The sequence below is a fragment of the Ilyonectria robusta genome, assembly GCF_021365365.1.
Source record: "Ilyonectria robusta strain PMI_751 chromosome Unknown BGZ61scaffold_83, whole genome shotgun sequence".
Classification (NCBI taxonomy): domain Eukaryota; kingdom Fungi; phylum Ascomycota; class Sordariomycetes; order Hypocreales; family Nectriaceae; genus Ilyonectria; species Ilyonectria robusta.
Genome location: NW_025764517.1, coordinates 4,067 through 19,569, shown reverse-complemented (window position 1 = coordinate 19,569; position 15,503 = coordinate 4,067). Strand labels below are relative to the sequence as shown.

Genomic DNA, 15,503 nt, shown 5'->3' with positions numbered 1-15,503 from the left:
GATGCTAGCTGCAGTGGTTTTTTTCCCCTCTTAGCTCCCGCGAGGTTTTCCCATCTGCAGTTATTCCTATCATACGGATCTCGATTTCTGGAGGTTTTGAATGCCGGCAGGCAGGAATAGGAATACTGAAGAATTTCAAGCTGGTTAATAAATATGGGTATGCTAACACCCGCCCTGACAATCCGCTGACGGATATCGGGCTCGAAATAATAGGTCAAATAGGGCCTTTTAATTGCTAGATGGAGGAGGAAGAAGGGTTGCAGTCTAGGTCTAGGTCTATGACTGCAGGCCCGAGCTATAGGCCAGTGGTGTCTATAGCTCCGGCCCCGGGTTACTGTACTTTAGGTTTCTTCAGCTGTTGATACCAGCCTAGCACGTCGTCTTGCCCCCTTGGGGATTCTGTGGATAGCTTTAGGCAATCTTCACGACGGTAATAATACAACAACAACAACAACAACAACAATTATGTATTTGACTACCACACCATTTTTTAACTTTCAGGTTAAATAAGAGATGGTATGAGTGATCTTCTGTAGAATACCCGAGATGAACTAGATCTTGAACTAATCTAGACAAGTCAGCAACACGTGACTACAGCGATACAAGCTTTGTACTGAATGATCCTGTGGTGGAGATAGAGTGGATGTGAATTTCGATGAAGCGTCGACTACAACTCACCTTACTCCTCGGAAATTGAGAGGCAAGCCTATAAATGGATATGTAGTATCTGTCATCTTTGGGATAGAGAGAGCCGAAGTAAGACAAATTTCCTAAAACACAACATAAAGACTCTTTCCATCAAACAATAAAGATTGTACATGACTTACTTCTATGCGACCCCGAGGAAGCAACTCTTGAGTTGAGGACTCTTGCAGTTTCCCACGCTAACAAGCAGCAACTGCTATATGAGTCTAATGAGACTGACGAGCCTGTAAAAGTATGTAATCACTCTCGAATTCACTTGATGTTTCAGGGTGTAGAGGAAATGACTAAGAAGACTAGACTGGGGAAACATTGCTCGGCGTTCAATCCAACAACGCCCATCTCGTTCGGATCCAAGCCCTCACAGCTTTGAAATAGTGTGCAGAACGGCTAAGCGAAGCCACAAATCTCGTACAGAAGCTCACGGCAAACTGCAAAACTGAGCCGTGCACGGAAACATCGGGAAGGTCCATAACAGGTCAGCAAACGGATGCTATAATTGGAATAGGTCCCGCGTTGGCTCATTGCTCTGGTGCTTAGGTTCCTGCATCATCATGCATCATTGAGAATGTCAGTGTAGGAAGAAATGCTCGACAAGCAATATTTCTTGGGGCTGGAGACGTTGTAAAAGCAAGCAATGTGACAGCAGGTGACGGAGCAGTGCAAATACTCGGTAGGGTATCTGATGAAACACTGCGACAGTTGGTGCAAAATTGGAATGGGTGATTTGAAGATGTAAATATCTACGCAGCTTTGCAGCGTCTTGATTTTACATCGGTATAACCAGCTTGTTCTTAAAACAGTATGTCTGGAGGGTTTGTCCTGCAAGTCCCAGTTCGGCCCGGGTTTTCCAGCCGAGACCCATGTTACAATAAGCAAGACCAGATCATGTAGGCCAGAGCTCCTCAATTAATCCTCAAGCTTCAGATGATTAAATCCAGCAACAAGAAACTGGTATCTACACTGCATTGGAGTTTCGGAGCTCGAATTACAGCAGCCTCCAGTTCTATCGCTTGGCTTCTAGAGGATAGACTACGTTGACAGCTTTAGCCAAGGTCGTGAGAGAATTCTGACTAGTTGAAAAAGACATGAGTTGATTACCCGCGCCCGCACATCATGCTGATGGGTGACAGGCTTGACACAGAGCGCTTTTGTGCGGACGCCATGCTGGATGAGCTGGATGGAGAAGCAGCTATGTGGAAGCTTTGCCAGGATCAGTTTGTATTGACGTATTTTGAGACGCTCTTTAGCGAAACGTACAGTAGGGGGAGCTACGCGTAGGAAAGTGCCGCTTGGAGGTTTGGAGCATGTGTACGGCTACCCATTGATCTAAGGGGGTTTGTAAGGAGAATTTGGCGGAGCGAAGAGTGGTGGCAACTGTATCGTAATCGCCGTTCAAGAATTTCTTCCTGCTGTTGTGATAAGCTTCTCTATTATGAGCGACGAGGAGCAAGCATTGTCGACAAGAGTCGGAGTTGAGTAGTCGATAGTCGCATGTTATCGCGCGCAGCTTGACGCTTCTTTGTTGTCAATTGACTAAGCAAACGTCACGAACTGTTGTCATTCCATTTTCGACCACGCACTACCGCTGCATCGTAATCCGACTGATATTAGGATGAAAGTGGGGTTGCCACGGAAAAGCTGGGCTGAATCCGAGCGAAGAGTGACACCACGTGACGTTATCCAGATTGAAGCCTAAAAGAGCAATGTTGTGGACCTAAGGTGCTATTCGCCGTCAAACAGCCCCTTCCTACTCACCCTACGATAGCTCTAGTTGTCATGAGGTATAGGCAGAGACTCCGTCGTCATATTTCCCATCTTGAGAATCATGTCATGCCGTTGGGCTGCACCATTTTGAAGTTGGGCAATCTGGTGAGGGGTTCAGGTTGTATGATGCATGTGTGCCCGAAGACAACCGACGCAGCATGATATCACCTTTGACGAATTGAATACAGCCACGCACAGTCACCCCCGAATACCCTAAAGATGGGCGGGTTTTACCTGGAATATTGCAGTGCGTGGCAGAATAAAGAACTGCTTTTCGCAAGTTGCTTTTTGAAGCCCCTACGAAACGAACGACAATTTCTACTGACTCTGTGTCCTAATAATCCACTGACACGCTGTCAGAAAAGCCACTAAGAATGGATCCGGCATCCGCGGTCGGTCTTGCGGTCGGGGTTGCCTCCTTGGCATTTGATGTGTTTGACAATTCTATCAAACGTAAGTTGAGGAGGATTCTGGATCGAGTGATCGAGTACCTGACGGACCATAGTTTTTAAATTTTTCTCGGCTATGGTAGACATGCCGAAAGATTGTGAGCAATGTCGCCTCCAGCTTATGATCGAATATAATCGTCTTTTGGCCTGGGGCGAGTCGGTGGGCTTGATGAACGCTCAGCAAGGATCGCATGTGGCTGTCAATTTAGGAACGAATGCAATCGAGCTGTGCAGCATCGTATCTCGCATAGGCTGGCTCCTTGGAGAATTTCGAGATATGAACGCCCGATGGAAGAATGAGCTGCTAGTGTCGCAAGACGACGATGAACTGATGAGCAAGAAAGGCTACGAGGACTTCAATTTGGCAAAGGAAGTCTCGAGTCTCGCAATCACCTACGAGGAAACCAAACAAGCACGCAAATATCTTCGAGGGACCAACCATGTGATTAAATGGTTCTCGAAAGGAGCTGAGACTGCCAAGGAGATCGTTACGCACCCTTCTCGAGTTCGATGGGTGATGGTGGATAAAGGAGCATTCGAAGCACTTCTGGAAGATCTCCATTTCCTCACCGAGCGTATGCATGAACTCATGGAGGATTATCGTAGAGACCGTATGGAAGAAACTACCTCTAAGATCTACCGCGAGATGGTTCTGGCGCGGAACGACATCAGCGATCTCAGAAACCTGCTGGATGCTGTTACGAGCCTGCTCAAGACCACCAGGGAAAACACAGACGCAACACACCACAGCGAGAATGACGAAACACTTCAAGATCTTCTACGGCTGAAAAAGATCAACTGCGTCTCAAATGAGCTTCTACTAAAAATGGAGGACGAGCAGATCTTTGATATAGAAAGATATCTGAAAGACTTGATCAGTGTGCATCGATACAACGGCTCGACATTGAGCGACTCCTTCTCCTACACAAAGCACGACAAGATTTCAAGAGGTACTGGACCACCTCGGCCGAGAGGGACTCTGAGCCAGGTTGGTGAGGTGATTCAGGTTTGGATCGAGTGGAAGACAACAGGCGACATTCCCAAAGGACCCCTCGAGGACAACGAATCCAAGTTGCGAACCGCAACTCTTGCGCAGATGCTTCATACCAAGAAGCCTCGGCACCTCTATTCACCTACGTGCATTGGGTACATCGACGATTGTGCAGAGAACCGCCGATACGGATGGATTTTTCGAATGCCTGATGGCTCAACCGAGGCCACAATGCTGAAAACACTCCACGAAATTCTAGGCCAGAATCAATATAAGCCAACACTTACCCAACGAACGGCCCTCGCTTGGAGGCTAGCATCTTCACTGCTCTATGTACACGCTACGAACTGGCTGCATAAAGGGGTTCATAGTGGTAACGTAATCTTCACGTTCGACGGAGATTACTACAATCCCGAGAATCCTATCCTCTCAGGATTCGAATATTCACGTCCGATGAGCAATAAAACGACGGGTCGAAGTCTTGACCCGAAGTGGGACATCTATCGCTGGCCGCGTGTTCAGAACGAGATACCACAGGCGGCAAACTCTCGCAAGACGTACGATATCTACAGTCTAGGCCTTGTTCTGCTCGAAATCGCCCACTGGAAGCCGTTGCATGAGATTATGTGCCTGAAAAGGTGGCCAGAGCCCTCCTCTCAAGATCCGAGGATTCGAGGCTGGTTGTTGGGACAGGAGCGTCGTCCGCCGTTCAAAGATACAAATCCTCTTGTCGAGCTACGTGATATCGCCGGGGACAAGTATTGGAGAGCGATCAGCCGTTGTCTTGTAGCTCATGGTGACGAAGGAATGAGCGTCGATGAGGACTCAGATCAATCACAGGGCTCCGGGACTGGAATCAGACTCCAAAGCGCGTTCACTGAGTTTGTGCTTGAGGAGCTTAAGAGTGTTTCGATTTGATCAAGTTCAAGTATGGAGGATTTTATGGCCTAAGCAACGAGGCGGCCCTTTCCCAGGCTTTTTCCCCAGTTGCCCATTTAGCAGATTTTTTCAGCAACAAAGTACATTCTCTATCGGCTAGTCATTACGCTCAAAGAAAGAATCCAACAAGCTCACCACACCACAATGATGCCTCCTTTCTGCGAAATCCAACGCAATGTTCCCATCGAGATCTTCCGCCTCAGTATCAGCTCCCGAGTCTAGGAGCATCCGGACAATTCTCGTGTGGCCTTGTCCTGATGCACCATGCAATGCGGTTTGCTCGTTCTCGTCCTTGATGTTGACATCAGCACCATTCTCCAACAAAAACTGAACAACAGGCTCGGAACCACTACGAGAGGCACATTGTAGCGCTGTCTGCCCTGTCGGATTAGCGGCGTTGATATCAGCACCGTTTTCTAGTAGAGCCTTCACAATGGGCACATGCCCACCCGCCGCAGCAAAGTGGATTGCGCTTGGGGCATTCGGATTTGCCCCCTCATTCAGTGCTTGTTTGACCGCATCCTCGGACCGTTCTCTACAAGCCACGACCAACTTGTCGTTCTCCGATAGGGCCAAGCTCTTGGCACATCTACACGCCATAGATTCACCTGTAGTCAACAAAGACGATATATCCAACTCGATGTTTGCTGCGTCTGGGCGCTGGAGTCGATCCTGGTGCAACATCTTTTTGCAAAGGCAAAGAACCTCATATTGCCAGCCGACCAGGTGAACCTTTTTCGCGATCCATGCATGAACTTCATCAATATGCTTTGCGTATGACGCTCCATTATGAGACGGCGACTCTAGCACTCTCTGCAACTCTTGGAAACCATCTGGGTAAGAATAAGCGAGAAGCATTTCGAGAAAGACAGCCCCTAGGGAGAAAATATCTGCCGATCGACCACGAGTACTACCTCTATCCACTTCCGGAGCGCAATACTCCCGTGTTCGCGCAGCGTTACGATGCTCGTATGTAGTCGGCATTGTCTTTCCAAGGCCCATCTGGGAGATGCCAAAGTCAGCCAGCAACGGCTTGTCGCCTTTAATCAGAATGTTCGATGGCTTGACATCTCGATGTCGGATGCCTAGTAGGTGAATATGGGAAATGGCGTTGACCAAGCAACCAAACCATCGCTCCTTTGGGGGGTTTTTTGGCTTGAGATAATCGTGGAGGTTCGCATCTGCTCGATCCATGACGATTGAAAAGTGGATCTGGTCTTCCGTGCTGTCCATAAAATAGGTGTGGATCAATTGAACAACATGATGATGCCTGGCCAAGTGAAGAATCTTGGCTTCTTGCGCAAGTTGGCGTCTTTTCTTTCCTCGTAAAAACTCATCTGTTTCCGTAGGGTCGATGATGGTTTTCTGGACGCATTTGAGGCCTTGAAAACGGCCCGAGATCCCTTTCACCTTGATGACAGAACTAGAGATGAACGGGTAATTGCCATCAGGAGCGAACGGAATCTCAGCATCTTTCTTGTAAACACATGGCAAATAAGGTTCGGCAGTATCTTGGCGGCCCATCGTCTGGAACTGGCCGCAACTCAAGTTTTTGTGGCGGGGTCTTGAGTGAATCTGAGGCACAGTTTTCGAAGGTGATAGTGTCGGGCTTATGGTTCCTCCGAGCCCCGAATGCGGCACGGGGCTTTTCTTTAGTCTGATGACGCCATTCGAACTCGTGAACAAGTCCGATCCGGTTCCGGGTAACCTCGTGGAGGTTGGCTTGGGACGTGCTACCTCGCCATCACAGAGCTACTCCAACTGTTATACTTGCACGACAGAGTACGATGAAGTCGACAGCAATGTCTTCCCATTTCTCGTTGGTGGCGGTAGAAGTCCTTGATAAGGTAGTCCTGACGCTTTCGATCGTGAGTATGTATGGCAATTGCGCACGTATTTTCCAATGTGAACCGCAGACGCTGCTACAGCCGCGAAAGAATCTACTGTGTTCTCAGTCTGATCCGAAATGGTCGTAACACGAGCCTAGATGTCGTTGCCCACTCGTCCAAGGTGCGGGAGAGAGACCTGGTGGGAAACAGGGTCCCCGAAGAAATGACTGCCGCGCAGGCGAGACTGGAGGAACTGAGCGACAGGACCGTTCAGGAGGCATTGCGCTGGTTGGATGACGATTCTGAAGAGTCAAGGTGATTGCGTTAGGTGACGTGAGGAGATGGGGATGAGGAACGCGCTTAATCACGGGCAAGAAGGGAAAAAAAGGCACCGGCGACCAATCACGACGGACTTTCAAAACCGGGTAATTTTTGGGCCACCAATGGGAAGCGGGAGTTTAAGGGGTGAGGCCGGCGGGTGGGGCATAGTCCTTTCGTTCCTCAAGGCATGGTCAAGCATGGCAGACGTCCCGGTGCCAGGTCTCTCCATGGCTAAGGATGGGGCAGGTGACATGGCAGGCATGCTCCTCTCGCTCCTCCACCCAGCGCTAACCACGACAGACGGAAGGCAGCCTCAACGGAGCCGTGCAAGGCAGAATGCAGCCTGGAGACGCTGCAGAAACGGGGAGATTGGGCTTCTCGAGTCCGCGCAGTGGGCATGGTTCGGCGTCATCCTCGTGGAGGAGGGATTCTTGCGGAAATGCATGAGTCCCTAGAACATATAGCTCCCGCAGCGTCAATGTCCTCTAATAAGATAATATATCTATTTAGAAGCCTAGTAAATAGGCCCTTTAGCATTTGATTATTAGTACTGGAGACATGTACTGACGATGTAGATATCTATATCTAATTTACTGGCAATTAATAAGTTGAAGCTGGTATACCTAATCCGTCTGGCGCCGATGATTGATTGAGGTGTGGTAAGAATGAGTTCTCCATGCTTATTACATAATCAGTGGACTGACAGTCTCGCTTGCGCCAAGTCGCGTGTCACGTCCATCATCGCTCCATATCCTGAATGGTGGTGCGATCATGTACCTCGGCTGCAAGCACGACAACATTAAGGCGCCCACGTCTAGCTCACTGGTCCCTGTCCCTGGCCTTGGAGTGGGTATAAGGAGAGGATCGTTGCCACCTCCAACACCTCTCCACTATCAGCTTCTTTGTCGTCCGCTGTTAATGATGCATGTCAATATCGAGTAGCTGTGCGATGCTTGGTAACCAGGTGCCTGTACGATAAAGAGAGTAGCGGGACGGGAAAAACCACGAGGGAGAAAAACCGCCGCAGCCAGTACCATTGTTCAGGGCCTAGGAAATCCTGGTACCTTTAAGCAGCTTGGTTCCATCACTGCTCAAGGCCTTGTTTTAAAACGACGGCCGAAGCCATCAGTAGTTAGTTGGAGCCATCAGCGATAGCAGCAGGCAGCGCAATTGAGGCCAACTCTCCAAATTCCCTCAATTATGTGCCACTAAATCGGCCACCTCATAAGTAGGGTCCAGATTTTACCATTTTACGGAGGCCCAGAAGAAAGTCTGGTAATGGCTTATCGTCGCAGACAAAGGGGTTTGGCGTGACTCACAGGCCTTACTCCGTACCTGTCTCCAAATTCTGTTCCTGTGTGCTCTACATGGTCCGATTGCATGCAGCAGCGCGTTGACGCGATATTGCTCCGAGGTAATCCCGATATGTGGCTGGGTGGCTCAGTGACAGTGTGGCTGTGCATGGTTCCGTACCGACTAATACCCCAAAATACGGCTCTGTGTATCTTTCACACAACACAATAGCGGAGACTGGGCCTGCCATGGCGGACCAAGCCCGATCAAGGGTTATTGAGGACAATCCTATTGGAAATGGCCTTGATACCTTCCGCTCTTTGTTCAAATCGACCTGCGAAGGTAGAGGCATCTCGCGCGCACGCGACGCGTTGGATCAGCTTGATCAAGAAGGTGTGTATATTGCAAGCCAGCCTTGTTGCACCGTAACCCTCTAACTGGCATATAGATCTCCAAAATCTCGCACTCTCTTTTCTTTCCTCCCTGCAAAGCCTTGCTGTTGCAAGCCTGCTCCTTTCGAAGATAGGTCGTGGCACCCTCCGAAGCAATCTCCTGAGACTCATTTCTGCGGTCGCCTCTGCCGACTTCGACTTCGACCGCGTCAAACCTCTCCTAAAATCGGCCCTCGCCGACGAACCAGACGATGCCCTCATCTGGGATTAAGTCTATAACGCCGTCACGGAATCCACCCTGCCTCCCCGACCGGTAGCCTCTTCCATCCAACAAACCCCATGGCTGCGCAATACCAGCAGCTTCGCGAACTCGTCCGAATATCGCAAATATGTAGATGACGTGCTTAAGGAGGAGCTTGGCTCTATATATATCGGGCTCTGCAACTTTCACGAGATATACTTCGGAGACGTGGCCGACCTTGAGACGGCGTCCAAGGCATTCTTCAAGCAGTGCCAGGAAGGCAGCAACCCACTCTTTGATGACGGCTAGAGCGGATGGCCCGAAGACGCAAAGCAGGACGATATGCTAAGCTAGTTTACGAACTTCAGCGAGAAGCTAGCGGCATTTACAGAGGGCAACAAGTCAACCCCGACGCGTCAACAAAGACCACTAGCAAAACCCAATAAGCCAATTAATGGTTCTATAGGGAAACAAAAAATGGACGTTGGCTTTATGAATGACCCTGAAGCTAGGAAAGACTCGAGGTGCCACTAGTCTCAGATCCTCATGCCAGGAGAGCTCAAGAGTAATCGATCCGCCGATAAAGCCTCGGAGGCATGGCTTGATCTTGGGAGGTACGCGAGGGAAGTGCTCGCTGCTCAGGACACTCGCCGCTTCGTCTTGGGCTTTACCATCTGCGGATCTCTTATGAGGGTATGGGCGTTTGACCGGCTCGGGGGCATCGCATCCGAACAGTTCGACATTAACAAAGATGGGCTGCAGTTTTTGTTGACGATCCTTGGGTTTCTCTGGATGAACGAGGAGCAGCTTGGGTTCGATCCGACGATTATGACGGCAAACAAGGAGCGCTTCATCGAGATCAAACGGAATGGTTCGACGGAGCGGATCATCATCGACGGGCTAATGCAGCGCGCGCGTTGTATAGCTGGCCGGGCGACGACTTGCTGGAAAGCCCATCGCGAAGGACACCCGGAGATACTGCTTGTCATCAAGGATTCGTGGCAGTATTCGGAACGCGACGAAGAAGGTGACTTGGTACGCGAGGCGACTGGTAAAGGCGCCGTCAACGTGGCCCGGTACCATCACCACGAGACAGTCCAGGTTCGCGGGGCAGACGACGACATTCGGAGAAATGTTCGAGGAGGACTGGACGTCACAAGAGCTGTGAACTACAGGCGCGAACGCCCGATACCACCGAGCGCCATTGCAACCGGCACATCGCGGAAAGGCCGCAGCAGCAGCACCGTCAGTAGGAAGCGGTCATCCAGCCAAACTGGCGCCCCTCTCCCTCCTAGCAAGAGATCCTGTTCCACGTCTCCAACCAAGGCTGTCAGCACTCTACCAAATCGGGTACATCGACGTGTCATAGTTCGTGACTATGGCAAGCCCATCTACAAGGCAAGCTCCCGAATAGCTCTCCTTGCTGCACTGGAAGGGTGTATTAAAGGACACGAGTCGTTACGCAAGGCCGGCTTGCTCCACAGAGACATCTCGATTAACAATCTTATGATAAATGAGGACGACGACAACCCATCATGGCCCGCGTTCTTGATTGATCTCGACCTTGCTATTCAGGAGCAACGAGAAGGCACATCGGGAGCAAAAGGTAAGACTGGCACAAGGGCATTCATGGCCATTGGCGCACTTCTAGGCGAGCAGCATTCTTTCATGCACGACCTCGAGTCGTTCTTCTGGGTGCTCTTCTGGATATGCATTCACTGCAACGGGCCAGACGAGGGCAGAGTCGTTCCACGGTTCGAGAAGTGGAACTACGTCGATATGGAAGAGCTAGCAGAGTTGAAAAAAGGCCAAGTATCCCATGAAGGGGACTTTATCAGGACCGCGGAGGATAATTTTACTTCCTATTACCGACCATTTACACCTTGGGTCAACAGATTACAGAAAGTAGTGTTTCCGAATGGCGGGAGGTGGGAGAGGGAGGACAGAGCATTGTATTCTCGGATGAGGGACATCCTTCAGGAAGCCCGAAAAGATTCAAAGGTGCTGGCGAACAGATAGCCTTCCAGGTTTGTAACTTCGCCCGGGCGGTCGACTTGCAGCTATCCCTGTTTATTACTTCAAGAAGATATTATAGGATGACCACCTGAGCTACCAGACGAGTGTGAGGCTTGCGTAAAGTCGAAGGACCATACCTTAATTTCGGGAGGAATTTTTAAAACCTCTGAAGAGCTGTGCCATTCCACCGAGCCATGCCCGCATTGAGCACCGACTACCGAGCCCAACTCACAACCCAAGAATATGTCTCCGAATCACTGGCTGGGTCCCAACATTAATTGCGCTGGCCACTGTCATCCCAACGATCCTTGGTCCGAACCATGCCAACCGCTTTTGCGCTAGAAACACCGTGTTCAGCAACCTTGAGCCGCTCACAGACGGTACCATCACGGCCGCTCAGCCCGACATTTATTGGGGCGCGACTCCAGAACAGTTAGCTAGGCCAGCCCGCGACGGGCTCGCTGGCCACATCGTCCCGTCAACGATGCTAGATAAGCCGTTAGCACCTAATGTCTTCCTGGAAGTCAAAGGCCCAGATGGAAATGCGGCTGTGGCAACACGCCAAGTTCGTTACGACGGTGCAATCGGTTCTCGCGCTATGCACAGCCTGCAAAACTACGGCGTCGAAACCCCACAGTACGATGGCAAGCCACACACCTTCAGCTTCACGTACCATGTCGGCACCGGCACGCTCCAGGAATACGCCCACCCATGACAACGCCAACGACCGAGGGAGGACGACCCGAGTATCACATGACCCAGTCGGGAGCTTATGCTATGACCCATGCTCGCGACACATACGCCGAGGGAATTCACGCGTTCAGGAACACCCTGGAGTTAGCTGAGACGTACAGAGGGAACTTCATCCGAGATGCAAATGCCAGAGCGTCTCAACCGGAGACAGTCACCCGCCAAGAGCGCACCACAGTCGAGATACAGCCTCCAGAAGACTCACCTGATGAATTCGCGCCTTCTCCCCGGTACGCAACTCAGATACAATATGAGGAGGACTCACCTGACGAATTGGCGCTTTCCCCTCCCGGTTATCTCTATGAGGGCGATGATTCACAGGATCCGTTAGCTGTTGATCCACCGACGAACCTCACAACAAGCTTTGCATCGAGCTTTGAACCTCAGAGCCGGCCGAAGCGGCAACGCAGTCCGCGCTCCGATGCCATAGAGGGTTATACATCAAAGACCCGATCACGTAACACGAGGGAGGCCGACTCGTCTGCCACAACCCTAGGACCGGTAGCGGCGGGCACAGGCGAGTCCTTTCAGGTGCGGACATAGCGGAAGAAAGGGAAGCTTTGCTTTCTCAACCTGCGAAAGCAGGAGATCAAGACGAAAGCCAGAGATTGGACGGAACAAGTGTTGAATGATGGAAGCAAGTGTTTCAACTGGCAAAGCCCGAAGTCTGAACGTGTTTTCTGGACAACCACGCTGGCCACGGATTCCCAGAAGAAACAGAGCAGCAATTAGAAGGCGTTGATTGGATGTAATTATCGCAATACTTTTCTTGTCGCGTGATGCTCTGGCGGATCATTCAAACCATTGATAGATTAGATAGCCGGGATTCTATCTCTATGTATTAACTAACTGGTGCCGAATTGGGATGACATAAGAGCGTCGTCAGCATCGCTGGGGACCCGGGTATTCTATCGTAAAGTCACGCGATCGCATGCCACGGCATGAGGTGCACCAGGTGTCGGTCAAACGGCCCCAAACAATAGTTCATCCATGGGTTCTGGAAAGAGGGTCTGTTGGCATACGCGCTGGTCTTTGGTTAGGGACTGGTGAGAGGAAGCAGCAACGGTGAGACCTTGATGATTGGCAGCGGGTGGCTCTTAACAAGATCACTTCTACAGCCTTTTGGGGCTGAGAGAAGCAGCAGATGTGCTTTATTGGACGAGTTGTTCAGTTCCAAGTTGTCGGCGCTCAGAAGTATCATATTGCCCTAATCAACCAACCTTTTACCTGCCTAACGGCCCCCGTCCTAGCTTGCCTTGGACGGGGATAGGGCTGGGTAATCAGCTGTCAAAAGGTGATCTTTTATACCTATGTTGAATCTGCTGATCCCATAGGCAGCAAGCAGCAGGCAGCTGCCTGGTGCTGGTTGTTATCGTTCACGGTCACCGTGATTCTTGGCTCATTCCAACAGAAGCCCTCACAAGTAGCGCTGAAACAGTGAAAGCCATTTGATAGGAGGCTATCTACACCTCGGCCACCCATGAATCGGAAGTGCGATTGATTCTTCAACAACGGTTCGTGGCCACTACCATACGCTTGTTCTAGTCTTGCGGGAAATCTTCATATAGCCACGGATCATCAAGCAGCTCTCCTGCGGTATTTCTTCCCTCTGGGCTCCATTTCACCATTCTCTTGATGAATTGAATGAACCTCAGCCTCTCTTCGCCATTCATACAACTGATGGTATTCTCAAAGCTAAAATCGCCGGGGACGCGACTAGGATCCTTGAGTTCACCTGGACACATCGATTAGCGGTGTGTCACTGTTTCAAGGTGTGCCTGTAATACCGTTGGGTTTGTAGAACATGGAAGTTCTTTGGCCACTAGACAGAAGCTTCTGGGGTGGAGGTCCGATCAAGGCTGCAATCTGGCCGAGGTGTGATTGGTCGTCATATTCATCGGCGTTGCCAGGGGCTGTAGGATTGAAAAGACCCTTTCCCTCGAGCAAGTCCCATAACTACCAAAGTTAAGTGGTCAGCCTCCTCGCTCATGTCAGAAAAGACCCTGGAAGGATTGTGTTACCATGACCCCGAGGCTCCAGATGTCGGCAGAGGATGTGTAGCCCGCGTTGAGTATCACCTCTGGTGCTCGGTATATTTCTCCCTGAATGGCACCCGTATGTATTTGACCTGGCTCTGTCCGAACGGATAGATCAAAGTCTACAATCTGAACGATCCCTGTTGGGACGGAAAGTGGTCCGTAGTTGTTTCGAGAGAGGTAGATGGTACGTGCATCAAGGTGTTTCTGCGGTAACGGATTGTCGAACTCGTCCTGAGCGCCTCGTTCAAAAATCGAAGGATCTTCAATTTTTAGCATGATGTTGTCCGGCTTGAGGTCTGGTCAAGGTCGGAAAAGGGCCAAAGAGCCGGCATAGCGTATAACCTACCCGTATGAATAACACGACATTCTGAATGCAGATAGTCGAGTGCATGCAAGATCATTTGCACCAAGATCTTCAGGATGTCTGGAGGTATCACACCGCCTACATATCTTCTGCGATAGAGCCATAGAGGTTCACGTAAAGCCTCTAAGACGAGACAGCTGTGGGTTCCCGACGTGCCCTGTAGCGCAAAGGAGTCGCAGAGCTTCCTGATGAAATGCCAACCTTTATGCTGGGGGTTCACTCGAGAAATGTGCCTCATGATGTCGAGTTCATTTTCCGCAGGAACTCGCCGTGAAGGTTGGCTAATTGCATTGACCTTGATGGCAACATATTTCTCCTTTGACCAGCGCCAGCTGCAGCATGTTAGATGATGCTATCCTGAATTTTGTGAGGATGCGGCTAACCGGTCTAGATCTCTAGCCAGCCATACAGTGGAGTTGGCACCGTAGCCTAGCTTTGTAGCAACCTGATACCCTCCGTTGAGGACTTGGCCAAGGTGAATAGGGTAGAATCGATCAGCATGATAATTTGGTATCTTCTCTTCTTCAACTGGGATTGAGGGATCAAGTTGTGGCGCAATAGCTGACGATATGGGCCATGGTCGTCGATAGAGAGCCATCATAGGCCAAGTCCTGACCATTCTGTGTATGAAGAGATAAATTGAAATGCAGTATAGGATGGTTTATTGGGACTACCGTTGAGCAAAGCGTTGCACGAGGGAGCGAGGTGTTGATTGACGATTGTTGTTGCCCGAGAGTTGCGCCGCAATAACCTCGATATGGTGGGGTGGACACCAAGTTTGTAGCCTGAGGCTACAACTACCTAGCCGCCATAGTATATACAGCCTCACACCTTGCCGCGCGGCTGCAAGACTCTGGAATCCTATTCTTGATCCGATTGCTGAGTTTTCTTGCTTAAAGTTTGGCTAGCGGCGCTTCCAAGGCGAGTATTGAAACAGTTCTTACATTAGTGCGTCTGAGTACTCGCTCTCATCCTCACTTCCCTGCTCGTATTGGAGATGAAGATACGAGTCCATCTGGCAATGGATTCATCTTTGCGTATTTAAGTTCTCGTAGACTCCGTGCTTTTTCCAAGTTGGTCTCTAGTTTTTATCAACACGTTTCTTACCTTTCGCCTCGCCTCTGGACATTCAGTCTTGCTTCATACCATTCATACTTGCATCTTTTGCTGTTTATTTTTCCAAGACCCGAGTCACTGCAACCAACAAGTATTGGTACTCAACATGAGCCGCTACTTCTCAACTACAGCCCGAAACCATGGAGTTCTGTGAGACAATAAATGCCCAGAACAAAGTCAAGGGAGGCCGCACTGAGAAAAACAAAAATCGCGTAGGGGCACTCAGAATGTCTCAACGTCTTCACAGGAAACGTCTGGCACAGAGTGGGGAATAAGGAGGATTTAATTTGGGAC

At 50.3% G+C, this 15,503-nt stretch overlaps 5 protein-coding genes across 5 annotated transcripts; 3 read left to right on the top strand and 2 right to left on the bottom strand.

The window, feature by feature from the left end:
* Positions 1-2,843: 2,843 nt before the first annotated feature.
* BGZ61DRAFT_375087 (prion-inhibition and propagation-domain-containing protein) lies at positions 2,844-4,827 on the top strand (the record flags this gene model as incomplete). Its single annotated transcript, XM_046242385.1, has 2 exons — positions 2,844-2,922; positions 2,975-4,827. The coding sequence occupies 2 exons, from the start codon at positions 2,844-2,846 to the stop codon at positions 4,825-4,827; spliced, it is 1,932 nt and encodes a 643-aa protein (XP_046093667.1).
* Positions 4,828-4,944: 117 nt separating this feature from the next.
* BGZ61DRAFT_375072 (kinase-like domain-containing protein) lies at positions 4,945-6,372 on the bottom strand (the record flags this gene model as incomplete). The annotated part of the gene is made up of 2 exons (XM_046242384.1): positions 4,945-5,219; positions 5,298-6,372. The coding sequence occupies 2 exons, from the start codon at positions 6,370-6,372 to the stop codon at positions 4,945-4,947; spliced, it is 1,350 nt and encodes a 449-aa protein (XP_046093666.1).
* A 2,113-nt stretch (positions 6,373-8,485) lies between these two features.
* Positions 8,486-11,169, top strand: BGZ61DRAFT_511180 (uncharacterized protein). Its single transcript, XM_046252108.1, has 5 exons — positions 8,486-8,684; positions 8,740-8,817; positions 8,956-9,193; positions 9,293-9,407; positions 9,459-11,169. Exons 1-5 carry the CDS (start codon positions 8,540-8,542, stop codon positions 10,941-10,943), a joined length of 2,061 nt encoding a protein of 686 aa, XP_046093665.1. The 5' UTR covers positions 8,486-8,539; the 3' UTR covers positions 10,944-11,169.
* Positions 11,170-11,517: 348 nt separating this feature from the next.
* Positions 11,518-12,555, top strand: BGZ61DRAFT_468784 (uncharacterized protein). The gene has a single exon (XM_046247899.1). It carries the CDS (start codon positions 11,652-11,654, stop codon positions 12,231-12,233), a length of 582 nt encoding a protein of 193 aa, XP_046093664.1. The 5' UTR covers positions 11,518-11,651; the 3' UTR covers positions 12,234-12,555.
* Positions 12,556-13,133: 578 nt separating this feature from the next.
* On the bottom strand, positions 13,134-14,809 carry BGZ61DRAFT_468782 (kinase-like domain-containing protein). Its single transcript, XM_046247898.1, has 5 exons — positions 14,477-14,809; positions 14,076-14,425; positions 13,712-13,989; positions 13,478-13,646; positions 13,134-13,425 (listed from the first exon to the last, which is right to left on the bottom strand). Exons 1-5 carry the CDS (start codon positions 14,710-14,712, stop codon positions 13,232-13,234), a joined length of 1,227 nt encoding a protein of 408 aa, XP_046093663.1. The 5' UTR covers positions 14,713-14,809; the 3' UTR covers positions 13,134-13,231.
* Positions 14,810-15,503: the final 694 nt, after the last annotated feature.

Bases quoted from the DNA above. Each gene is read 5' to 3' on its own strand.
- BGZ61DRAFT_511180 (XM_046252108.1), top strand. From the start codon at position 8,540: ATGGCGGACCAAGCCCGATCAAGGGTTATTGAGGACAATCCTATTGGA. The intron at 8,685-8,739 runs GTGTGTATATTG...ACTGGCATATAG, and splicing joins GGATCAGCTTGATCAAGAAG to ATCTCCAAAATCTCGCACTC. The intron at 8,818-8,955 runs GTCGTGGCACCC...TCTGGGATTAAG, and splicing joins CCTGCTCCTTTCGAAGATAG to TCTATAACGCCGTCACGGAA.
- BGZ61DRAFT_468784 (XM_046247899.1), top strand. From the start codon at position 11,652: ATGACAACGCCAACGACCGAGGGAGGACGACCCGAGTATCACATGACC.
- BGZ61DRAFT_468782 (XM_046247898.1), bottom strand. From the start codon at position 14,712: ATGGTCAGGACTTGGCCTATGATGGCTCTCTATCGACGACCATGGCCC. The intron at 14,426-14,476 runs GTTAGCCGCATC...AACATGCTGCAG, and splicing joins CTGGCTAGAGATCTAGACCG to CTGGCGCTGGTCAAAGGAGA. The intron at 13,426-13,477 runs GTATTACAGGCA...CGATGTGTCCAG, and splicing joins CATGTTCTACAAACCCAACG to GTGAACTCAAGGATCCTAGT.